Genomic DNA, 27,934 nt, shown 5'->3' with positions numbered 1-27,934 from the left:
GAGAAAGTTTCTCCGATGCCTGATCAATCATCCGCACCCTTTGGAATAGCGTCGCTGCATGTAGACGTCCACACGAACACCCCGATCGCGTCGATTCACCGAGACAAGAGCCACATACATACCTACCAATTTGTGCCCTGGTAGCTTCGAGCGTAGAGTGGTGTGCGGAGAAAAAGAGAAAGAAGAGGAGGAGCAAGTCGTCAGGTGGAAGGGAGGAGACGGCAAATTGTTCACCTGAGCAGCCCGTGGCTATCTAGTGTCCGGGCCGCCGTCGTTCCGATCGCTCGCTTTCCAGTCTCGATTGCGCGGGAGGAAGGAAAGAAAACTTTGGGCAAAGGATCGCGGGTGCCCGAAGACCGGGATAATAAAAACAGGGGTTCGTTTGGGAAGAACAAAAGGGAGCGAGCTAACAAACAACCGTAAAACGCCAGGCAACCGACGCAGTAAACATCGAAGCTGTTTGAAAATTTATTCATTCATTCGAGACGAAAGTCGGAGCCGATCGGCCCGATATATTTGAAAAAAGGAGTCAGAATCACTGACTGCGAGACGAGGAATTAATTAATCGACGACAACGGTAATAGCGACCGGTGGATCATCGGAGTAAAGGTGGAAGGATCGACTTGCGCGCGTCTTTCGGCTTCGTAACTCATAGGCGGCTGCAAGAGAGCACCTTTGCCGCGACACACTTGTACACTAAGTCTCGAGGAACTTTCTCCATCCCGAGAGCTGTGGAGCCGGTAAATGTCTTCGGAGTAACGGTGGAGTACGTATTACGTTCGAGGTGCTGCCGTGCGTATGGGGCTCTCGGTCGAGTGACCAAAGTAACCAAATAACCAAGTAACCAAGTAACCAAGTAACGAAGTAACGAAGTACGACGGGCCGGGATCAGTGCTTGTAACTCTTAAAGTGGAAAGAGACCGTTGAACGTAGTCAGACATGAGGGTGCACAGAGGAATATGCGCCAAACTCCAGGGCGGATTTCTCAGGCGATGGTGTAAGTAGAAAACTCTCTTTACTTCGTACTTTCAGACAATTTTCTATCGGATAAAGTTGTTCTAGTACACGTTACACGGTACACGTCGTGAGCTTTCGAGATTCTTCACAGTAATGTTTCAATTGCCGTAACATTATCCTGTATGTTACGCATACCTGTAATATATTTGTCATTAAGATATTTCCGTCAGACGAAATGCGAGAGTGTCGATATTTTAAGTTTCGAATCCGAGAAACGATTCTCGCAGGATCCCCCGTCTCGTTGAGAGGGAAATTTTTCAAGATATTCCTATGCAATGAACATCCTTTACAGGTATACGTATCATAGGTACATAGATGAAACGAACCATTAAACCAATCGCGATAAATATCGAAGGAAAAATTTCACCGCCTACCGGTTTTTAGACTATAAATAATGATAATAATACAAATGTAGGTTATCGTTTGGACGAGAGACACGAACATTGTACGGTCTATAAAGTCAAAGCTGTGGCAACCGAATTGGAAAAATCGCTCCATAGGCATCGTCGCGAATCGGTTATGCCCAATCATCCATCAGCGGCACACGTTTTACCTGTAAATATTTCCAAGGTGAAAATGCGTGTTACAAGTATATTACATACACGAATCCCGATAACCGCGTTCACCAGTTATAAAACATCGTGCGCTTACGTATACACGGCATCAAGCACAACTTCGAAAATCAGGAGCATTGAATACCTGCGTTACGCTCGCATGTGGCACGCTGTAGTACATGTAGATCATATTATAACGTTGCTCGGTTTGAAACACGAGTTTCATTTCACGCCAAAGCTTATCGAGCAGTCTGGTCTCGATCGTCGCGTGCAGTAGGAGCTGTAACATTACTACCTTGTAACCGAGAAATATGATGGAAAAAAACCCATTCAACTATACGGGGTGAGGAATTTCCTTTCAAACCGGAACTTTCCTCGGGCAGTTAACGAGCGGAGAAGCATCGATCAACGTCACTCGATCAAAAATTTTCTAAGTTTTGAAGGAAGCTCGGTAGCAATTCAATTTATCCTCGGTATCGACTGAGTATTTTATTTGCAGAAAAATCGAATCTTCATGAGTATGTACAGGGTACCCCATAAGTGTACGGTATACCGATATTGCCGCGTTTCAGGTGCACACTATCTCTTCTCTCCGTACGTAATGACCATAATACGCGTATGTAATAAGTGTGCGACACATGTAGGCATACTTTACAAACTGCATTCCGCCAAGGCTGACTTGCGTGTAACGACTAGCAATCGTGCCTGACGATCGGAGTTTCCTTCTTTGGTCAGTCACCGCCCTTTGTTTAAACCGACCGTCTGCCAGCATTGCAACATCTGTAAAGTCGAAATTTTTTTTCCCCACACGTATTATTCAGAGGAAATTCTTTTTTCTTCTGTCCTCTTCGGAAAATTTTTCCACCGCTTCCGGTTACAGATAAAAATTAGATTACAACGGAAAAGGAAAAAAGAAATCACTTTCGAGGAATTTTACGGTAGAATTAGATAATGTATTTCGGAAGATTTGGCTAACTTTCGGTAGATGAATATCTACGTTATAATTTGTGTGTGTGTCATTTTTTTTTTTTTACAACAAATGTCCATATTACAGCTCCGCGGTTTACGAACTTATATTATACGTAATATATACCTATGCGGTACTATGTTGTATATAATATGCGAGGAGTTTGAGCACAGGATTTTAGAAAGTAGAGCCCAAGTCGAATAAAACTGTATGATGGGTCCGAGTTTATTTGTGCAGCCGTTACTCGTTGATGCGTTGTACGTACGTACGAAAATACATGTGTATGTACCTGCCTGCACACATATTAATATTATACGTAGGTATGTATATGCATGTTTGTTATACTTCCTAGAGAAAACGCGAAAAAGTGTTCGAGAGACAGGCGAGATGTGGCGTTTAAGCGATCGGAGTAGATGGCGAATTTAAAGAAAACGGTGAATCAAATTTGCCAGATTAAAAGTAGGCGTAAAGATAAAAACTTTCACGTCGAGAGAGGGCAGCTGGCTCTTCGTGCGAGAGACGCATCAAATGAGATGTCCGATTTTTTTTTTTTTTTTTTTTGCGGAATTTTATACTATACGATTTCGTGGTTTCCTTTTATTTAATTAACGCCTCTGTCACTCTATGCACGCAACAGTATCGTGGTTTAACCCTTTGAGTCATAGTGGTAAGTATTCTTACCACCTATTTTATACCCACTGTATATTTAAATAACTTTTCAACATATTTTTTTGCGGTTTTTTACTACTTCTGGAAGTATTCCGTCAGGTTTTCAATATTCGAGAGTAATTATTGCGATATAATGTAAATTATTATTGTTAGAAACAAATTGATCGAACAAAATCGTGAACATTGAAGGAATAATGCATTTCCGAGAAAGTTAGTACATGGTTTCGATAACTTATAAGTTTTTGGGGTCGCTCATTAAGAATCTGAAATTGAATTTAAACATTGAAAATGGCGGATCTAATATGCCGGAAAAAAATTTCAAATTCAATGGAATTCGAAGAAGAAACTCTGTCCATGGGTTTTCGGGGCTGCTGATTACAAATGTGGAATCAGATTTTGCATATTCAGTATAGCGAATGCAATCAGCGACTCCGAAAATCCCTGCATAGAGTTTTTCCACCGGATTTGACTAAAATTGAAATTTTCGTCCGCCATATTGGACACGCCGTTTTGAATTCTTGCAATCTGATTTCCGATTCGTAATCTGCAACACCAAAAATCATAGGATACTATCTTGTTGTAAAAGTTGACTCATTGTCAGCACAATAATGTGTGACTCAAAGGGTTAACGGGGTCAACTTAGCTGTATATGTATAAGCAATGAAATTTGCAGTCCAACGTAACGCCGTCATCATCGCGCATGACGTAAATTAAAATCGTATATAATTGCGCTAGCTAAGTATTACGATATTAATATAAACATATATATATATACATGTATATATATCGTAATCACTTTACTTTGTCGTACATTTTACACCAAAATCTTTTTTCACTCTCCATTTAATTTCTGCAAGCGTTTCTGCGCAAACGTTTTTTTTTTCTACGAGTAAATGTGAGCTAAAATTAATGTTCGACGAGCGCGCTAAATTAGTAATTAAGAAATCGAACCACTGTTGAGAAATTGAGTTTTTTCCCTGACTCGGCACAAATATTTTCCTCGATAATAACTCGCATTATGCGTGATCGAAATTTCCACATCTGTTGTCCCTGTCTTACGTTTCGTATAAGCACCAGTAGCTAGAACACTTATAAACGGGTGCACGATTCCGGAGAAATGTAATTCCTCACCAAAGAATTGGTTGTCCGTAGTGAAAGTCAACCGACTTTTGAAATTTCGAACCTCATTTCATTGAATGAAATCAAAGAAACAAAATACGAAAAAAATACAACCGCGATATAAAATATTGAAGCACCGCAATTTCGTTAGAGTTCAAACGGTGATCTTGATCTGTGATAAATTCGGCATCACCCTTTTACTCGTACATGTATATAACGTCTAGTGGACGAATCCTCCATGCTTCTATAGATATATTCATGTAGAAATCACGTCCTTACGATTAATTATCATAAGCCTGCGAAACGCAGTCAATTTGCATTGGCAATTCTGAATGTTTCACACCTTTGACGATTTCGTCTTCCTGCTTGTAACTCGAATCATTCCACTTCCACAAGTGAAATCCGATCGAAGATGCACTTGTGAAAAAAAAGTAATCGTTAGATACATTACAATTTCTGATAATTGACAGTTAGCCGTCTGCAGGCAAGAGGCGATTAAATCGTTGATCAAATATTTCTTTTCCACGGGTTAATGAAAATAGCTTCGCTGTTCTGTGACGGATATTCCTCGGAGCGTTTTTATATTTGTACCATCGTGAATCGGTATGTTTCGTAACGTATTATTTAGGCTGTCGCAAGCCTCGGGTGGTGTAAGTCACGTGCAAACGATACGAAACACAAAGAGGGGAACAGAGGTGAGGAAAAAAAAGGAAACGTCGACAACAACAAGGCAGGAGACACAGAATGAAAATAAAACGTTCGTTGTGAAATCATGATCGCATTGCATGGGATATATTTTGCGCATTTCGCCATGTTAATTTGATTTCAATGCGTGCGCGTCGTAGGTACGCTTCTCCGCGAATTTCTTTACACCGCCGTTAGAAAATCACATGCAACGAATCGATAAATAAACTTTCGTATATTAAAGATATCGTGTAATTCTGACGATTCCAGGCTGTTGATTACTTAACGCATAAATCAATTAGTAACAGCGATGGAAAAATAATTATTAATTGTATACTATACGAACAAAAATGAAGTTCAAAGAAGTTGAAAGCGACGAGCTTTATAGAAAACTTCTGTACAAAAGGTACGATATACGCGCGTATATATCATCACAGTCTCGACACTAAATTTCGACAAAGGGATATTTTTTCATATTCATCCAGGTGTCCCCTTAATTGTTGTACATATTTGGTCGGTAGCTCCCTTAAAAGTCCCGCCGGGGTGTAGGAAATACTAGCTGCGTGATTATTTCACGTGAAACAAATGACGCGATTGGTTTCGAATTAACGACACTTTCTATTCTATGCGATGTTCATCCTTACATTATATCGGTGAATAAATTGCGATTAATGTGTACAGGCACGTCGCGTCGCGGTGAAGAGGGTGTATGAAATGTGTGATAAAGCGTACAGTACATTATATACGCGAACGATCTTGAGACCTTACTATACGAAAGCCTCGAGGAATTTTCGTGCTGCAGAATTCCGGATTTTTCACACGGGGTCGGGTCACGTGACGCTATTAACCCTTTGAGTCATAGTGGCAAGTATTCTTATGGTTACCACTTATTTTACATCCATTTTTTGTATATTTGAAAAAGTTTTCATCACATTTCTTTACGGTTTTTTTTTGTTCTTTCCGATAATGTACTAATTAGTTTTCAATACTCGAGAGTAATTATTGCGATACAATATAAATTATTGTTGTTAGAAGGAGATTGATTAAAAATCGTGAAAATTGAAAGACTAATTAATTTCTGAGAAAGTTATCCCTCTACCCGTACACGTTTGACATAAATTACAAGTTTTCGGGGTAGGTGATTAGGAATGTGAAATCGGATTTTGAAAATTCAATATGGCGTATCGAATATGGCGGACGAAAATTTCCAATTCGATCGATTCACGAGAAAAAACTATTACCAGAGGTTTTCGGGCTCGCCGATCACGGATCTGATATCCGTTTTTAAAAATTCAGTACAGCAAATCCGATTATCGACTCCGAAAACTCTTGCATAGAGTTTTTTTTTATTGGAATTGATGAAATTCGAAATTTTCGTCCGCTATGTTAGATCCGCCATTCTTGAATTTTTGAAATCTGAAGTTGCCGCAGCATACTGTGCAAGCGGGTTACAAAGAACTGTAAAATCCCGCGTGCGATTAGCGTATACAGCCGGACAGACATCTGTGAGTGCGTGTCTTTACTCGAATGCTCTCTTGACTCGAGGTACGATGTTCAGTTATATTACCCGGGCGATAATAACGGTATACCCGGAATCCACGTCGAGAATAAATTTCTAGGCAGTAACCTCGACTTATAACCCGCCTCTCTCCAATTTCGGTTACACGCGTGATCCATCTCGGCGTGATATTAATATTCCCCGATATTCGCCGGTCGAGTTATTATATGTAATTAGGCACGCTAATCACGCCGCTCTGCTTCTCCCCGCCACTCGTTGCAGGCAGGGACTTTAACGCCGGGCAAAGCGATCTTCCATCTTTTCTTTTACCCGGGATCTAATCTTCTAATCGCGGTTTATCCTGTTGGGAATGAAACCGCTCGTGCGAGATTCATTCGTGGCGAAAAGCGTGTCGATTCTCGCAGTCCAGAGCAATGCCGCATCTATGCGGTATCGAAAGAACTTGACCCACTTATAATCGCGGAAAAACGATGAGTGGTGAAAAAAAAATTCCACCGCAATTTATATACATTCACGATATTTATTTTTTTTTATTTCTTGTTATTGTTTTTCTTTTTCTCGTTTCAACTTGTCGATCGTGCTCAATTACACTGTACGGACTCCTCGCACGATCGTTCCTAGTTTTTTCCTCGCTAGTGTAATAATTATTTGATCGTTAATTGCGATAAGTATACGCTTGTATGTGGTTGATACACAGGGCATATTATACGCGATATTTAACTATACACGATGCTGCTGCGGCTGTGACATTAAAATTCAATTTATTTCATGACGCACGGAAACCTATTGTACACATCGGTTACTTGTAATTAATCACTCGTCACCAACGGTTCAAATCATATAACAATCGCGTGAAACAGTCAACTTCCCAACGGCAGAAAGACAAAAAATGATTCACGGTTTATTCGATTAGCGACAATTATATAAGACGTTTACTATAATAAAAATGTATTTTAATACAAAGGTCCAACGCCTGCAATTTCATCGTTGTTGGTAACAAGAGTGTCGCATTTTTTTTAATGAAAGTTTTCTAAGATTTACATCTGCACGCATTGCAAGTCGTTCGTGAAACTTTTCTGGACATTTTCTCTTTCTTTCTTCTTGTCATCGTATACATATATATATGTACATATATTTCATTTCGTTTCATTCACGCAGAATCGTCGCGACCTCGTTCCCTGCAATAACATATTATATCCCAAGTACGGTGGGAATTTCTCCCGATTCAATGACAATCGTACAATCGTCGAATTACCCGACGTTGAAAGCCGTGTTTTAAATGCTGTTTTCGGCACATTCGGCCGTATTGAATAAGAACCTAACTAGCCACGTGTATAGCACAACACCTGCATAGGTATAACATGCACGTTACGAGAGCACTCGATGGAAGTTTTTTCTTTCCTCTTCCTTTCGGTCACTGGACGCGTGGACCTCTCGAGTTCTTACGTATGATCCTTGTACCTACGTATAATATGCTAGGTCTTTAACGTATTTTACGTTACATCAGATCCTGTTTGACCGGCATCCCGGCTGACGGCTGCGTGCGGCACGTTATATGGGATAATTCGATTACACGAAGACGACGCCTAAAAAGGAATCAAAACAAAAATAAAAAATAAAAAATTTCCACTCAAGATCAAGCTTGTTTTTAAACAAACAAACTTATTATCTTTGACACGGTGTCTCAGTGTAATATGGTCATTATCAAAGTCGCATTCCTCGTGTGAAAAGCGAAAATTAGGTGAAACGTACCGCGGTGACATAACGTTCAATATGTTATGCCTCGTATATTACGTTACATAGATACACTATGTTATTTCCTTGCGTTTGCGATAATATGGAATGGTTGTAATGAGCCCACAGGTAAACATCCGCGTAATATATATTCGTATACATAACGGTTCAAGTATTTTTCCAAAATGATGGTTGTTGATGAAAGTTTCGGTTTTCGTATCGACCGCTCGTTATCACTCACGAAAATCTTGTCTATCGCTCGCAATCGTTGCAGTTTACGTGAAATATTCCATGACCGATAACGACGCGTAATGCAGCACGATGGCTACGGGGACGAATGCACGGGTCACAGTTGCAGGTATTACATATCCCCGCAATATCTTCATCTTACACAGGAAATATATTTTCATTACCGCGATCGCGTTATATACGGCGGTGGTCTGCGATAATTATTTCGTCGGTCTCATTTTCCGCGATTCTAATCCATCCGGTGCTGTTGTAAATCAAGAAGAAAAAACGGAAAAAAAAAAAAACAATGGAGACGGGGAAAAAACGATTCTGCTGACAACATCGATTTCACTCTTTCACACGATGCGGGAGAATTCCGCACAGATCCTATTGCGATTTGAAATTACGTAAAACATCGTTTGCCCAATCGAGATCGCGAACGTCTGCGCGAGCCACGAACTACAGACTAAAACCTTTCATTTATCCATCGTAATTACTCGGATCAGCCGCATCTTTGCCGAGTTTCCAGCTCTGCCGTTCCCCAATTTATTTTAGCAGTTCAATTTTGTGACAGTGAGAAAAAAAGGAATCGAAGAAAAAAAAAATAAATAAACAATGAAGTGTACGTGTCGCGGTAAATAAATTCGGTTATATGCTGGTGTTGTATACCTGTATAGTTTTATAACACTCGGATTAAAAATAAATTTACATCTGCGTGCAGCGAGTAATCGAACCGCGCTGCAAGAGTTGTTTGATTTTCAAATCACGTTTTTTCAAAGACGGAATTTTTTTTCACCAATTTGTATGTAAGCTTTGCTTGCGATGCATTTACGGTGTACGGAATACTTTGAAAGTGAATTAGCATGCCGAGTGTGTATGTGTGTGTGTGTGTGTGTGTGTGTGTAGAGTTGTCCAGCGAAGGACAGCGTTTCGAAAACAACAAGACCGATTACATATTTGTGAATCTCGGGACATTTAAAAATATACAACGAATAAAATGAGCGTTTTTACGCTGAAACTGGAATTTTTCACTGATTGGAAAGCGAAATGATAATTATGCATTATGCAATTTAAGAGCGATCGTGCGGACCCCTTGAATCGAGTATTGTGTAAATTTAATGCCAATGGTATCTGTTGAATATATAACGTGGTACATTAATATCGTATTTTCCATAACCAGCAATCTTTGATTAAATTTATGTGTGCAGCCGAAATCGCACTGTTAAATATATTATGCGCTGCGAAAATTGATTATTTTTATCGAAGATGCTTTGCTGTAAGAACTTTTCGTCAATGCGGTTGAAAAAGTCGCTGTAACGCACATATGTAAATATACGTATTCATATTAAATGCGTGATTTTTTATACCTGTATAAACTATTACAGCTTATTTACATTTGCATCACGCGTCTGCACATCTGCACTTAAATCCCTAATCGATCCACGATACGTATTATACTTTACATGCTTTTAATCGCTCATACTGAATAGAAAATAAATGTATACGCATATACCGGTGTGCATTTCCGGTACATATTATATACCGCAATTTGTGATTATCTCTTGCGAATTCTCAAGCATGAAATAAATGCGCGGGAGAATTCGACTTTATTATATATTCAAATAATACATGCGGAATATAATGCAGCTGTACTTACGCAGAATCAGTCGAGAGCTAGTTGTAAGCTTTCTCATGAATGCTCCCCGCGAGCTGCTGCACAACTTGAGAGGATTAACTATACTATACTTCAATATTACAGTACTCGTTAGAAAGTAAAAATTGTTGAAAGTAGCTCACATCACTCGAGGTATAATGCTTTCCGCTACTCACGCTAAATATGCGCGATTAGATTATATTTTGCATAAGATTCCGCACTTCGTGAGTATTCGAAATTAAAAGAATTTTCAGTTGGTATGTTTATTCCTTTTCGTTAACAACAAGTAACGTTGAATCATTTTAATTTTCGATTCGATTAGCATACGCTGAATTCAGTTGCAGCGAAATTGCCCTAAATTTTTTTTACTTATATTTAGTTTTTTCCGCTACTCTCTACGACTAGTATGAGCTATCTGAAAATTGTTCGATAGTTCCAAATATGCGTAAAATAATTAACCAACAAACAACGCGTACAAATAATTTAAAGAAAAATATAAAAACAAACAAACCATAGTTCAAATTTGACCGTACATTTTTCCCGTTGTGCAATAAATATACTCGGTTAATTCGTTGATTCCGCAATTTTCCATTAAAAACGCTTACAACTTTGTGCGAATCGCAGCTCCGCGGGAATCACTCGAGCATTGTTCTCGATCCCGGTTACGTTACGTGCAGTCTTACCGTTACGACTTGAGTATACGTTCATCGCGTTGATTTTAAGTTTACAGAAAGTAAATTCTCCAGCAGTGTAGCGTGAATACTGCTAGCTTTTGAAAAATGAGGCAATTTCGCGGTAGAAAACGCGGCAATCACCATCGGATTATCGGCGCTGCTGCTGCTGCTGCTGCTTATATTATTCTGGATTTTACTTTCACTGAAATTGAGTGTAAAATAAATGTGACATTTTTATTTCTCTTCAATCCTACAACCGATTGACTTGTCGTCGAAAATGCGGCTAGCTGCTGGAATCGCGCGTGTACGCAGCTTTTAGGTATATGTTGTATGTGCCTGTTTAAACGGTCGAATGTAGTTTTTCAACATTCGTTGAAACGGACTCTCACCAGGTATATTTCATCCACCTGGGTACCTTCACTCTTGCCGCCGCCGCCGCCGCCGCCAAGGCTACGGAGATAATTACGAACGGCAAAAAGTATAGACACGGTATAATATTGATTGAAATCCAAGAAAATTATTATGCAGGTGTGCAGCAGCAGTAAACGAACCGAATCGTCGCGGCGTCGTCGATGTCGATCACGCGACTTTTGATTGTGAGAGAAATTCGAGCGTATCGCTTATCGATGACTTTTTCTCTCTTTTCTTTTAATTACAACTCTTGTTTACGGCTTATTTATTTTTTTTAATTTTTTTCCTACCCCTTTCTATGCCGTTATTATTGTCATTGTAAATACCATCGGCTACGGACGTATGTTCGGAGGTTCTATATATCCGTGATGAATTCGAGATGAAGGAAAAAGAGTAACAAACAAATAGAATTGTCGAGGAGAATATTGAGGTGAAATCTCAGACGCACGGAAATTCGAAATCTTGTGAGACTCTTGTCGCTGTATATTCTTTCTACATTTGTACAAATTAGCGAGAAAATATAATTCTGCACATTACGAGGTGATTCACGAGATCGTCGAGGGATCGCCTAACCCCTGACAACTCGGGTCGAGTTTTTTTTTTTCTTTATTCACGGTACAAAGTATCACCTTATGAATTCGCCAATGAAAAATTATTTAATAATACCAAATAACCTTTGCGTTAAAAACCATTTTCGTTGCTAAATAAATTACAATCACGTACTTGATATCGAAAAATTTATTCTCATCGATTACGATTACGCGTGCTGCATTATAAACATTTGGAGTGAATTTCCGGAGCGATGGAAATACAGAGTATACGATAGCAGTATTCCGTTGGCAGTTCAAATTTCAAATATTTGACGGAAAGTTTGCTACCTGGATTGGCTTGTCCCTCGACGTCCTTGCTATTTGTTCCCTAATCTTTGACCCCAACGAATTTTCTCCGAAGAAACGTCTAGTCTTGTTCCGGAACAATGAGCGATATCATATCAGAGTGTGCGATGGAGGGGCAAGTTAGTGCTCTAATCACTGTATCCGAAACATAAGACAGCAATGACATGGACGAAGGAACGAAGGGTAAACTAACCAACCCAACGAAATTTCCGCCAATTCACATCGCGATGGGAGATGCTATTTAGAAAGAAATTGTTCACATGCTGTCGGAAAGACAAGTTATCACTGTGGATGAGCTGATAGGCGTGAACCATGTGCGTGCAAGGCGGTTGGTTTTATAAAATGTGCGCGGTGTTCCGTAGTCCTTTGCTGTATATCACCCAGAATTCTGTGGAGCAAGCGATACCAATGATACTGACAGTGAATAATGAATGTAACACGTGCAATCGTAATCGATGAAAATTAATTTTTCGACATCAACTACGTGATTGTAATTTATTTAGCGACGAAAGTGATTTTTAACGCAAACGTTATTTGGCGTTATTAAATAATTTTGCATTGTCAAATTTGTAAAGTAATATTTTGCACCGTGAATAAAGAAAAAAAAAAACTCGCCCAGAGTTGGATTTGAACCTCGGATTGCCGGTGGGCGATCGGTAAACCTAGCCAACTGCGCTACATTCGCCGATTCGAGGATCGGCGAACGTTACACATATACTTAGGTATAAAGTACGCGTCGAACTTCACACTCAATTTTCTCGAAAACCAGGCGGTAATGAAGGAAATGCCGGTAGCCTGGTACTATGGTTGGGTCGCTTTACAACATACCTGAAAAAGATCGAAATCCGTTTGTCAGGGGTTAGGCGGTTCCCTTGTGAGCTGGCGGTGCTAATGTAGCGTAGAGTCGGATAAGAATAATAAATTTCAATGCGCATTTTGGCTTAACAATCATCATCGTTAGATCGTCAAGACACGTCGTTAACTTGGGTTATATATTTGTGTATTGCTATATGATTGCCTTTAGGCAATTTGATATTTGAATTTGACGATTTGATTCCGGTTGATATACATAGTACGTACGAATGTGAAGAGAGAATAAATATTCATTGCAGTATTTTGTTGAGATTAATTCTGTGGATAAGTTTTCTCTAGAATTGTGATAATATTTTTTCTTTACATATCGTATAGGCTTTCGAAAGAATTCGTCGATCCGAATACAATCTCGAAAATGAGTGAAATTTGTTTTTATCCACTGATCACAGTGCTCTACAATCATGAAATACATCTCGTCGAAAAAAAGTAACAGCTTCGGAACAGATTATATTCTAAATCACGCGATGCATGAAATGTAAAAGAATTTCCCGTTATGATTCGTCAATTATCGGCCTAGCAATATACTTCGAGGTTTGTTGACGCTACGAAATTCATTTTTCAAGTTTAACAAACAAGTTTTCTTAAATTTCTGAACTTTCCACAGTCGTGCGACGAATTGGTTTACGTGCATCCGCTGCAAACGGAACCGGCGGATCAACCGCAGGAGGCGCGTGTTTCATACTTTTTTTCGGCTAACCGCAAACTATAATTTATACAAAACATTCTTGCATTATATTAACGTATAAAGTATATATGCAGATTGTCGTACCGTTTCGCATTATGTCGCAAGGCGAAAAGTTTCGAGTTTTTTAACCCAAGCGATATTGCATGTTGACAATAATTACAGTCCTCAAAGGCGTTTACAGTCCACACACTACTTTACCTCCTAGATGGAATAGGTGTAGTACAACGCTTGGCATTTAACGTGGGACTAACGATAAATAGCACATCACTTGATTCCATAATGGGCTGTAAAACGATCAGAATATTTGGCATACAGATACAGGCAGGTTCTTCATACCGGTTTTCGAATGCGGATACATTCGTAAAGCTCTGCGAACATCGTTCGTGACGTCTTTGTTCTTTTTTATCCTCATATAATCAATCTCCGGTTTATTGTCCTCTCGTCGATCCCGACAGCACTTTTTTCGTACGCGGAGAAGCGACCGCTGCTGGCGCTTAAATACCCGACACCGCGTCTTAATTTCCGCCTACAGCTGCCGCACTCAGGCGGAATAGCTGTGAAAAATTTCACGCATCTTGGGTCTGCGGATTCTCGAGGCATGCGGAAGCCGACGACCCATAATCCCACTAAATCAAACCCAAGGCTCACTCACTATAATGGATACCGTTTTATTTTTCAGGGGCAGCCGTGGCTGTCGGCGTTCTCCTCATAATAATCGGCGCCGTTCTTGCGACGCTTTTCCCGAAGATCGTCGACGCTCTCGTCGACAGGGAAGTCGCCCTCCGGGACGGCGGACGGGCTTTTGGATGGTGGAAGGAACCCCCGGTGAGGCCTAAGATGTCCGTCTACATCTACAACGTCACTAATGCCGACGAGTTCTTGAACAGCGGGGAGAAACCTGCCCTGCAAGAACTCGGACCGTACGTTTACATCCAACGGTGGTCAAAGACTGACGTCAAGTTCAACAACAACGACACCGTTACTTACAAAATAAGAAAGGAGTTCGAGTTCGCCCCGGTTAGTTCTTGCACTCAAATTTTACTTGGAATAGGTCGCGGTTGGCCGAAAATCGATACCGATTTTTCATTAATTTTATTACAAGGTAGACGTATATTGTTGGTATAATCCTTATCGTCAAGTTATTATTTACATTCCTGAGCTTCTCTTTCTATCTTTTTTGAAAAATACAAGGATAGGAAATATTTTCGAATTATAAACAAAAGCTTGCATATCGGTTATTATTTTTAAATCAATCTGTTTCGTCATAAAATGAATGAAAAATTTATTGATTTTTCGCTGCAATCGTTCATTCATTAGGGAATAAATCAACGATACGTAGGCATGAGTAAGTTTGGAATTCGGCTGATTCTTACGCACTCTTTGGCTACCACTAATGGAAACTCAACGATGCAAATAACAAGTCGTGAACAGAGTGCGTAATTTGGCAATCTTCAGTGTCGACTGTGTTTCCAAGCAATGCAAATATACCTGGGGAACAATGAAAAGAGAAACAATAGCGAGGTGTGATTCATTGTACTCTGTTTTGATATGTACGGATCTGTGCAAACACTTCTTTTCTTCAACTCGCGCTTGATTTGCTGTAAAAATATTTTGCTGTCATTGACAAACGTCGGTGTGGTGTTATAGACATAAAAATATACGCAGAGAAGAAAGAATGCACTTGCGAGAAGATTAAATTAATATTGGATATGCGATTTGCGAAATGTTTGACGCGCGTTGCTAAATTACGTGGAATAATTCAACGATCCCGAGGATTACCTTATTGCGGAATATTGCTCGTTTCGTTTTTCACCTACTTCAGAACCACGCCGGCGACCATATGCAGGCCTAAAATATTGACCGGTGAAATAATTTACACATTTTCTGTCGTAACTCCATCGCTAAGCGACGACCTGTGCTCTTAAGTCAGCCCAATATGTCACGATGTCGAATTGTTGCCGCAAGACTATAACCAGAGTCATTTAAAGGCCTGCAATATTCGGTGGTAAAATCCGAGATGGAAAAAAATATGACCGTCGTGCAACTTGGCTGCAATTGCATAATTGATCGTTTATGCTCGTCGTACGAGAAGCGAATGAATTGCTAGACTCAATTTCGATATCTTACGCGTCGATCAGCAAAGCGTGCAGTAAATCTCTGCAGTTCGTTTCATCACGCGGTTCGGTTCGCCAGTTTAACGTCTACGGATGGATCATGAGACGAATTTTTTTAATTACACAACAAAACTCGGTTCTGCGAACTAATTCATTACAGCGATAGTATCAAGCAGCAGCATATTATAAGACAAATCTTACGCCGTAATTAGACATCTCGTTTCCTTAATATAACCTTATAAGTATGTGCAAGGTTTGCAACGCCCTACTACTTTAAACTTAGCTACGACATTTTCTCAGTTTGTTGTTTATTATACTTTTTCTTCCGACAGAAGTTTCGCCGAATTTAAATAAGAAATTAGCGCTGCCCGTATATGACTAGCCACTTTTTACTCTCGCCAATTACTCTGCGTGAACCTTGAACCTGCGGCGATGTAGATACTCAGATTTCACGAAATTATTACACGAGTCTTTTTCCTTATTGTCGTGTTATAATTCACAGCTACGTATTAAAGAGAAAAATTTCATTATTTTTTAAAAAAATTTTGGAATCTTATAACCCGTCAACGTATTAGTATACTGATAAGGCTAGAACGTATTTTTGTAGGGAATTGAACGCTGTCCAAAAATACGTTATGGTCCTCTCAGTACACTAATGCGTTAACGAATACAAAAATTCCAAAATTAAACAAAATGTTTCCTGTGTTATTTAAATTGATAACAGAAAATCGCGATGACACTTTTCTAAATATTAATATTAAGAGCCGAGACTTTGACAGCATTATTTTTTCGTTACTTGAAACAATATTTGCAACTTGAATTTACAAAAAAAAATAAATAAATAATTCCGATATGGTCTAATGCATACGTATGTAAATGAATACACGTCGTGAGTATTAGAGAAAATAAAAATCGATCGTGACAAGAAAAAAATGTATCAAGATAATTTTTTCGTCACACCTGAATCGAGCATCACCTGCATCGGAAGTTCAGAATTTTCGATTTTATTAACAATTGTATTCGTAAGTCGTGTGCATGTAACAATCGTCAAATTGCCGCTGTACTCGTTGCAAAAAATATTGCTATTGTATTTTACCGACCGACGAAAATGTCTTTATTTCAACTATCATTCGAGCATTGTTCACCCAAAATAGTCGCAGCTATCGTAATTCTACATGCAATGCCGAACACAACAAACAAGGAAAAACAAATGTTTATTTAATGCCAGGGAATCTGTTTCTCTAACTGCCTTGCTACTAATTAAAGAAATACATTGACTGTTGTTATTCTCGGATGAAAGAAAAAGGTTTTGGATATTTCTACTCAGTATTAGCCGTAGTAGAACTTGTCTACCTACGTTATTCTAACGTAAGTGATGCGTTAGGCTTCGATAACAACAAAAGTTGGGTGACATTTTACTCGGTCGGTAAACACTAACTACAGCATCCTCTAAGTTAATTCCAAAGATCGAACACATCCGTTTGACCAATCTCGTCATGTTTCTCAATGCAGGAGCTCTCGGCTGGTTCCGAGGACGATCTGGTCGTCGTTCCGAACATCCCGATGCTCTCAGCGACGAGTCAGTCGCGACACGCAGCGCGTTTCCTGCGTCTGGCAATGGCCTCGATAATGGACATCCTGAAGATAAAGCCATTCGTCGAGGTCTCGGTCGGCCAGCTGCTTTGGGGCTACGAAGATCCGTTGCTCAAGTTGGCGAAGGACGTCGTCCCGAAGGAGCAGAAGCTGCCCTACGACCAGTTTGGCTTACTGTACAACAAGAACGGGACCGCGCCGGATCTCTACACTATCTTTTCGGGTCAGGACGACATCACCAAGTACGGAATGGTGGAACGGTGGAACGGCAAGAAGGGACTCGGACACTGGTCAACCCCGCACTGCGACAGCGTCGCCGGAAGTGACGGCAGCATATTCCCTCCCCACATCACGAAGCACACGATCCTCCGCGTATTCGACAAGGATCTTTGCCGCGCTTTGCCCCTCGTCTTCAAGGTCAGTACACGGTCTTCGACTTTGGTTCTTGCGTTACTTGTGACTTCTTGGGTCAGGCGTGATGCTCACGTGCCCTATTTATGGGGAATTGCGAGTACTGCACTCGTACTTTTCCATTTGATCAAATAATCATTCATTCGGTGAAAATATTTGGCGTCAAACAACGTACGACAATTTTGGGTTCGCATTATCGAAGAAAAGATTGTTCGCAGAATCAAAATGGCCGCTGTCATACACGCTTGCAATTTTATTTCTGCTCCACGCCCGTTTTCGAAGCTCGTTGGTTATCAAATGTTATTTCACGCTAAACAAAATAACGGCTAGAGTCACTGGAGTATAATTTCACCTCCATCTAAATTCTAATGACCGAGAATTCAGCCTGCGAAATTCACTTGTTTTACTTTGTACTCTCACGCGGACGGATTACGTCAGGGCTACCAATTTACGACACCAGAACTCCCTAGCCCATTGCCAACTCGGCTGACTGCGCAGTCAATGCGACTGTTTCGATTTTCTTTGCGGCTACGATTATTCTACAGTCCTTTTATTCATCGATCGCCTCCTTTTCAGCAAGAGGTTATGACCGCGGGTGGAGTTCCTGGATACAGATTCGTTCCTCCTGCGGACGTCTTCGCTTCTCCGTCACGCGTTCCCTCCCAGAAATGCTTCTGTCCTGCTGGTCCACCCTGCGCTCCCGAGGGAACATTCAACGCGTCTCTCTGCCAATACGACTCGCCGGTTCTTCTCAGTTTTCCGCATTTCTACTTGGGTGAGTTGAGTTTTAGACGTAGTTAATTTTTTTCGAAATCTCTCCAAGATTTAATCTACCTTCTTGTATAAAAAGCGGGTACATACCCATATAATAAGGTATAAACGTTCTTTGGCGCCGACGTACTTACAGCCAATTTCCCGTACACCGCTACGTTATTTTTATAGCCTAAAAAAAGTCTAATATACAAGAAATCTATACACGCGAATTAACTAATGAACATTACACCGGCATATGATATATGCATCGTTGATATACGCATATAATACGGCGTCGAATTTCGAAACTGCGATGTGTAGGTACTCAAAAATCCTTGACTGCTTATGTCTAGCCACTTCTCTTCTTTTTTTCGCACCTTTTTACCTCCTTCATTTTTCGACGACGTGTTCTAAAATTTCTTCAGTGAGTCGGGGAATCGAAACACCTATACGGCTGAATTACGTCAGGTAGGAATGAAGGAAAAAAATTGAATGCGAAACTTACGCGACCTCGTCGGCGTAATGTACAATGTACGTTAACCTGTAGTGAAAGCAGAACCCAACACCCATAACGCTTGCGGGTATTGCACGTATATATGCACGGAAATTAACGATGCTAAGGTATATGGTATATCAACGAATGTACCACAGACGCACTCACACCTTACAATCGTTTACGAGGTTATGCCTAAGCGCGTAAAAGCGGTTAATTCAAATTATTTCGGTACGACCGTGAGTTTCGTCAGATTGTGAGGACGTTCTTGAAACGGTCTACAAGTCAACGCTCGAATGTCAGACAAAGTCCTTGTCAAATATTGCCAAATATAATTCCCGGAAAACGTTATAAACGGAAGTGAATCATTTCAGCGTAACATGCGTGCTTGCGTAGAACAGACGTTAAAAGCGCAAGCGAACTCATCATTTTCACAAATGTTTCACTCTCTCTACATATTATACCCGTCTATTTCCGGTTTAGAAACCATTCTTTTCTTACCGGATGTGTCGGGGTGCACCCGACTCTTGACAATCAACTCTCGTTCGCCTTGGGGCTCCTTTTACTAAATAGTACTACTACTACTACTACTACTACTACTACTACTACTACTACTACTACTACTACTACTACTACTACTACTACTACTACTACTACTACTACTACTACTACTACTACTACTACTACTACTACTACTACTACTACTACTACTACTACTACTACTACTACTACTACTACTACTACTACTACTATTACTATACAGTATATTTTGTGTCGTAATTAAGTACGCGTGTGCTATTATTATTAAAGTAGAAACAGCTGTGCGCCAGTGAAATGTACTTAAGACACAAAACTCATGTATCTGTTTCGCACGCGTGGGATCCAAAAGTGCTACGTTCTCATAAATTATTGTGTTATATGTATGTAGTTGCATATGTGTATACTGTAAAGTAGCGGTACTTGCGCCTATAACTTGCAGTAAACTGTGAGAACTTCTTATACTCAGATACAAAATGTGTTATATTGTTTTTCTTTGTTTTTTTTTTTTTGCATTCGTTATCTTATTCTTCGTTTTTTCTCATTCTTAAAACTGACGCCCACGCCGTTACACTCTTACTTTCTTTCTCTACGCCTACTTGTGTCTACTCTATATATTATGCTATGCAACGATCGTCACGAACCGGTGAAATCGCGAGCGTACATACGTGTGGCATTCAGGTACATTATACATATATATGTACGTACGTGTATGCGATATATGGGAATCGGTTAAAAATTTCACAGGGAAATTTCGTTCTTCTGAGACGATTCTAAATTCTCTCAGCAGCTACATTGTTATACGTATGCATATGTTGGTACATAAATAAATTCCGAACCGTCGGTAAGTTTAGCCAGTTAAAAAAAAAAATTTCATTCAAAATTAACACGATGTAGGAAAGATTCACGATTAGCTGAGCTGCAGGTGCGTTTAAAAAAAAAGGAATATCTAAAGGTTATAATATATGCTTTTAAATCATTAAACCTCGAAAAGAACGAGTCGCGTACTTGCAGACATAATATATCAGCTATGAATTGAATACTTATATGCTTACGGTTACGGAACATTCGTAACGCGACGGATGAATTCAAATGAACGAGTATACTTATCAAGTATGAGTGCTTGTGAATATATTGTGCTACGAACATATTTCGTTCATCAGTCATTGGCTCCGGATATAAATTTATTATATTTCAATGTAGGTAAGACCTTATGTTAATTTTAATATTTATATCTGGACTGCGGGTGGTACGTTTGAAAAAGAATAACATGTTAATGATTAATAATTGAAAAAAATTTTCGTAATTAATAAATAGATGAAAATTCGTAGTATCGTAAAATTAATGGCTTAGGTGATATATTATATTTAACCTTTTCAACGTATGTTAATAAAAATATTATAAAAACATTTATGTCTTATAAAAGTGGTGAGTATGGCTATAAACTTGATAGGCGTTTTACATCGTCATTGATTGGGTATATATTACACACCGTCGTAGATGATTACTGTTTTTTACGGTTGCGGACGAGGCAAAAAAATTCGCGAATAAATTGTTGATAATTAATGAAGTGACAAATTTATCCGAATTCACAAACACTGCAAAATAGATGCGGTTTAAGTTCAAGTTAGATTTCTTTTTTTCTTGTCTCTTTTTTTATGTTGTTTCACGCAGAGTTCATATGTGTACAATTACATCTATGAAATGAAAATTATTTCTGATGTCTATTCACCTGAAATTCCAGCGATGGTCAAGTTTCAAATGAAAGTATATTATGTAGGTATATAGAGAGGCTGTAATATATAAATATAAGTATGTATACCTATATGGACGAGATTTAGGAATGTTGCGTAACGTGATAATTTATGCAACCTCAGCAATACCAATATGTGGTATAGATTACAATCGGTGCTAACGATATTGTACAGGTGTAAGTGTGTATTTAAAATACCCCACTGAAAGCTGCACAAATCCAGAATAATAATTAAACCAATAATAATAATAATAATAATATGCCACTTGCGGAATATACATCTTTTAAAATGGATAAAAAAAAGAATTAAGCGCCACGTAGTATTTTATTGTAAAATACAGTAACAAAATTAAATCACCGGATTTAGCTGACCTCGATTTTAAAAGAATTAACATAAATAACATCGAACATTCGATTGCCTCGTTTAATTCGTATATATATATATATATACATATATTATATATAGATTTATGCTTCATAATGTAATTACACGTTGAATACGTGTGCGTAGTCTTACATTGACGAATAATTTGGCATCTCTTATTACAGCCGATCCGATGCTGCGAGAGGCAGTTACGGGGATTTCGCCTGGTGAAGCTGATAAACACCAGCTCTTCATCGATGTTCAACCCAACATGGGTACAGCCCTGAGAGCCAGGGCTCGTGTACAGATAAATCTGGCCGTCAGCCAGGTGAGCGACATTAAACAAGTCGCTACCTTCCCCGACATCGTGTTTCCGATCATGTGGTTCGACGACGTAAGTTCAACCATCGTTGTTTCACTGTAATTAACACTAACGCTCCTCGGCACCTACGGTAATGGTCAGAAATTAAATAAACATTTCGGATGTTTCGGTAAATGTGGAAAGTTTAATGCACGGATCGATGAACGAATCATATATTGCCAATTTTTACTTATCGATCGAACTCTTTCTACGTTCACCTCGCATAAATCTGGGACGAAATTATAATAGGGACCGTTACATTTGGTGTACCAATTCGTACCTATATACATATTATATATACAAGTAATATGTCGAAGGTGAATTAACCGGTTGACCATAAAAGCACTGCAAAGTATTTACGTCATTAAAATTAATAAAATGAAGATTTGAATAAAAAATTTTTCTTCTTCGTAGATCAATTTGTTTTTTTTAATAATCTGATCGCGCGTTTTACGAAATTGAACCTTTTGTTTAAAAATATTCTCCACTTGATATTGTAGGATGGTAAATTTTATTTCTGGAGAAAAATTTATTCGATGAATGTTGTATATACGTTATCTATCCGATACGTCAACTTGCACTGACCTAATTGCATATAATTACTTATTATTTCTCTGCTCTTTATACAAATTTGTAATCTACTGCCTTTGCGTGAACGCGTTTCTCATAGTCTTACAAAGGAGATGATTTTCTATTTACCGCATGGTACAAAAGCGGTTTTGCGGCGAAATTACGTCGAGTTAAAACCCTCTTAATAGTCTTAACCGTTATGCTAATGATTCATACGATCTTTTCCCCGATTAATGAATGGGGGCCTAACTCTCAACCATAGACAAGCTATGCTTATTCATTGTACGTGTCTGCAAATAATTTTCAAGTTTGAAGCAACAAAATGAAGAAGAATACAAAAATTAGTCGACAAACGAACGATGTTCGTCTGGATTTACTCATGCGGAATTTATTTATCAGGCCAGGTTTCTATTCGGCAAAGTTACTATATGGAAAGGAATTCATTGTCCGTTAAGGAATCTTCTTAAAATAATCTTGCTTCGATGTTTTATTGCTCTGCCTTTTTTTCATTTATTATGTCCCCCTTTTATGACGATCATTATCTGGAAATAATATCAACTCCGGAGCTTGATCGATCTATCATTTGTATATACCGGGGTTCGTTTGCGTGTTACTATACTCTGCACGGTATTGGAAGAATCTTGATTCAAAAACGAGTCGATCACAAACGAGTTCCTGCACCTTCCATAAGTGATTTCAAACCAGTTTCTAATCCGTCGTGTTTCATTTAAACGATCATCGGAAAGTGGGAATGATATCTGTTTAAAAGTGTGCATCGATTTTTTTCTTGTACTTCATTTTTCATTTAAAAACTTGACGTGAAAATTGATTGCAGTGATAATCTCGAGTCTCATCTTTCCAATTATGCTTGGCAAATCTCTTTTCAAACGTTCCCGAGACACGCGTTGAGCAAAGTAAAACATTCTTTTCATTTATTCTGAATATGTGTCGTGATTTACGGTGGGATACTTGAAACGCGGTCCTCGACTCGACGCCGCTCTTGATGAACCGGTTGTTAATTTCGCCTTATCACGCACGACGGTCTCACTTTATGAAGACTCACGACTCGAGATTTTGCCATTAACTTCCCTACGGAATAAAGAATAAAGTAGAAGAAAAAGAAGATAAAAGGAGAAATGCCGTGGCATGAATATGTTGTAAAAACAGCGAGAATTATTTGCACAGTACTTGAAGCTGACAAGGAACTTATCATTTGCCACAAACTGTTTATCCTTGGTTGTTAACGATAAATGTGCGATTGAATCGATGACGAATAAATTACTTATAATACCGATTCCAAGGTCGCGTCAATGTCGAACGATCGCAACGTATAATCACTCGTAGAACTCTCTGAAGTATCTTCTAATTAATAATAAAGCGGAATGGTTTATTAGCGTATGCAGTCGGTAATGAATAAAAAACAACAACCAAGAAAGGCAGAAAAAAATTATTTTCTCATGTGAACGAGTAAAAACAGCTACTTCTGCCAATTTATGATGTGCATTAAACGTTTTGCCAACGCATTATTGTCAACTATTAAAATCATTGATGCTTCTGCAGTGGTAATTACGAATACTAATTACTCGGGACTTATTATGTAAGCCTAATACGCCGATAATCTTACATTACATCATTCTGGTCTCACAATCAGAGGCATTACGATTCGTAGTTAACTATAAAGTACACCGATTACTAGCCACAACCTATGATCGATTGTTACTATACGGTATCATTAGATAAGCGAGTTGGACTAACAGAGAAGAATTTATACTTTCTGCAATATTTACCTTTGCAGTAAAATTCGTACCAGTGTTTTAATTCTCAGCGTGATATGATTCCTTGAGACTACTATCTTGGTCTTCATTTTATGTTTGTGACTCGAGTCGACATTGGAATAGTTGTTTAAATTCCCAAAACGAGTCGTTTTATAACAGTCTGGCAGTGGTCATTTTTTTTCTCTCAATAATCGATAATAATTCGCAAAATAAAACTGACGGCTCGTTAATAAAACTTGTTTTTACATCTCCTGTCTCTCCTACATAGGCATATATACTTATATGTGCAATTTCGCATCTCCGTGAGTTAAATACTTATCAAGCCAGAGATGTAAAAAAGCTCGTATATCCTTTCTTTTCTTTATCATCGAATTATTCGTATATAATAATATTTTCATCGTATTAGACTTCGAGTAATGATGTTCTTAAAATCGCATCTTTTATCGTAATACATAACAGCTGATAATGAATGTTAAATATACTCAAAACGAAATTTTTATTTTCCAGGGAATCGATGAACTTCCGACGGAAATGAGGTCTCTGTTAAAAATGGCCGTCGACGTTCCTCCGATCGCTCGAGCAGCGGTTTCCGGTGCGCTGGGAGCGATCGGTTTGATCGTCCTTATCGGCGCCCTGATGTGCCTGGCGAGGGCGGCGAGACGCCAAGAAAAGCTCCACCTGAGCAACCCGCTTCCGGCGAACGGGAAAACCGGCATGAGCCCGGGTTTCCAAAACCCAACGGGAGCCTCGTAACTCCCTTTTTGACAATATATATAAATATATATAAATATATAAACTTTATACATGTATATACATATATGTGTGTATATATATTATATATATATATATATATGTACAACGTACACGTACATCCACATTGGCAAAGTAGGTGCGGCCATCGTCTCCCTATATTTTGCGCAGTCTCGATTCTGAGAGTATGAATTTCGAGAATCGACGATATTGTTGTGTTTTTTCCCCTCTCAGTTTCATTCTTTCTTAACAATCTTCCTTTACGTCATGTCACATTTGTATTACGTGCCACAGTTTAACCTATTGTTATGACACTGTTTTCGTCGATCAAATTTCATTTTGAATACAATCGTTTAATTATATTTTCTTTCAATTATTATTATTATTATTATTAATATTTTTTTTCTGGGTTTTCCTTCTCACTAATCTTCTTTGCATTACCTCTTTTCACGTTCTCATAATGTACATAATGCGTAATACAAATTTCGTAACTACTGCAAATCTTCATGTATCATACGCATGCAGATAGTTACATAATATGGTAGGAGACAATTAAACACGATAATACCAATATGGAGCGTTTAACAAGAACGCAGAGAGTCTGGCACTCGCAATTGACAATAGTAATAATATAGTAGATATTTTATTTCCTGTAACAATCGCATCGCATGTAACGAAAGTAACGTCGACGTTGTATCTATAGTCGCACATTAGCGGAAAGTATTCATTTTAGGAAATTGTTGTTCTTATTAATATTATTATTAAGTTCATTAATCTTTTAATTAAATCCGAATTGACCGAACGTGCCTTCAAATTTTTAACTAAAAAATTTTACTGTAATTATGATACGCGAAATGAAACGCACGAAGAATCTTGCTAAATTTTCCATTAAATTAATCAGTTGAGCCAACGACTTTTGTAAATACAATATCAATAAACGAAATAAATATTGTGAAAATCAATTACATGCTCGATAATATCGCGAACGGTAGATAAAAGGCATTCCGTATATATTCAAACATAGATGAAAAGTACGTAATTTATTTGCAAAGACGAGATGATTCAAAAAATCCTTGACCACGCTTTGTTAGTTTCTCCACACTGTATACGAATGTAATATTCAACTGATATTTTCATCACCTGGCCGTTTTAATGCGCGAAGAAGTCGCCATAGATGTATGTGAAATTGTCTGTGAAATTTAACACTCGGTAATTTAGTATTACAACGGTTGTTATAAGTATTACTTTTATTCTTAGCTCGTCCGAAGCGGAACTTGTATCGTCGTCAGTATGAAACGGATTCCCGTTGAATTAGTACGAGAGTTGGGCAAGCGGGTATAAAGTCAGCTTATGTTTTAATCTGCTCGCAGTTGTGACTGTTAATCGGATACTTCGTATGTTTTTACGACAGAATTGACCAGTTGATCAATTTATAATTATACCGAAGCCTCGGACTAAATATTTGTCTGACAATGATATGTCGCATAGCTGCAGGGAATAACACAATGTTTGTCCGAGATATTGAGTGGCGGAGGAAGGCGAGAAAATAAGTTCGATTGTTATAAGCCAGGCATGTATAATACACGTGTATGCTTATAAATTTGTTATAAATTGATTTCTTGGTATGTTATTATAGTACGTATTATTTGTTTTATGATTATGTATATTCTATAAATATAAATTATTAGTTCGGTAACGTTTTAAGCACGTATATTAGTCATACATCACGCTCAATATCCAACGAACTAGACGGACCATTAGTATCTATATCGTTATACGTATGTTATATTTATACATATATGGTGGTTAATATAGTATAAAAGGAATGCAACGCAAAGTGTAATTATAAAGTACGCGTAGAAATGTAAATCATGCGTACAATCGGGTGTAAGATAATTTACATGAATGAATCTCTTTCGTCTTATTCGTCCAATTTCTCAAGTAAATTCCAGCAGATCTTAAGATCTGCGTATAAATACACCGCAGTTTTGAAATTTTTTAATAAACTTTAATGCGTCCCGGGGACAACTATTATTTTACAATATTATGTGTTATAATTACTCAATCACTGTGTTCTACTTATATTTGTAGTAACGCCTGGTGCAGCAACGCGTTATTACAACTAATACACCGTCCGTAGTTTACACGTTGCACGATTCTGCGAAGGAGAAGATATCCGTGATATCCTTATCGTCGATGTGTAACGTACAAAATACAGAGAAATCGTGCGATGATTACGTGCATATGCGTAATCACACGAGAAATGCGATCAAGGACAAATATTTAAAATACGTAAGAGAAAGTAGAGTGAAGAAACCTCTTGTTTCGATGTAATTATATTGACAGAATTATTACACTACAATATTATGATAATTATTATTATTATCATTTCTTTGTACATGTTTTGAGTTGTAATGTTACTATGCATATATATTGTTATTTTAATGTATTCTATTTTATTAAGTACCTACATCGTGTATACATGTATACATACTACGTATATATACATATATATGTATATATATATATATATATACCTTAGGCGATCGAATTTTAAGTATCTCAATTTAATATATCTATACATACTTTTGTACAATAAAAATCAAAATATGCCAAAAAGTCGTACATGATATGCAGGCAATTACTTCGTTCATTATGTATATGCACATGTATACATATAAATATGAATACGGTTCGTGCACACACATGTTGCATTGGCTCAAACACGATAGTACGCCACGCGCATTATAAAACGATGCACGTTTATATTTTCGTA

The 27,934-nt window shown here is 38.4% G+C and overlaps 1 protein-coding gene across 1 annotated transcript; it reads left to right on the top strand.

Annotated features, from left to right (window-relative positions):
* The first annotated feature begins 243 nt into the window (after positions 1-243).
* LOC124302608 (scavenger receptor class B member 1) lies at positions 244-27,603 on the top strand. The gene is made up of 6 exons (XM_046758938.1): positions 244-997; positions 14,364-14,701; positions 17,311-17,808; positions 18,379-18,577; positions 21,888-22,096; positions 24,916-27,603. The coding sequence occupies exons 1-6, from the start codon at positions 940-942 to the stop codon at positions 25,159-25,161; spliced, it is 1,548 nt and encodes a 515-aa protein (XP_046614894.1). The 5' UTR covers positions 244-939; the 3' UTR covers positions 25,162-27,603.
* The last annotated feature ends 331 nt before the right edge of the window (positions 27,604-27,934 follow it).

This window comes from Neodiprion virginianus, chromosome 4 (assembly GCF_021901495.1).
Source record: "Neodiprion virginianus isolate iyNeoVirg1 chromosome 4, iyNeoVirg1.1, whole genome shotgun sequence".
In the NCBI taxonomy this organism is placed as follows: domain Eukaryota; kingdom Metazoa; phylum Arthropoda; class Insecta; order Hymenoptera; family Diprionidae; genus Neodiprion; species Neodiprion virginianus.
This window is presented reverse-complemented; position numbering and strand designations above follow the sequence as displayed.

Coding starts and splice junctions, on each gene's coding strand:
- LOC124302608 (XM_046758938.1), top strand. CDS start 940: ATGAGGGTGCACAGAGGAATATGCGCCAAACTCCAGGGCGGATTTCTC. Junction 14,702..17,310: donor AGGAGTTCGAGTTCGCCCCG/GTTAGTTCTTGC, acceptor TTCTCAATGCAG/GAGCTCTCGGCTGGTTCCGA. Junction 22,097..24,915: donor CGATCATGTGGTTCGACGAC/GTAAGTTCAACC, acceptor TTTATTTTCCAG/GGAATCGATGAACTTCCGAC.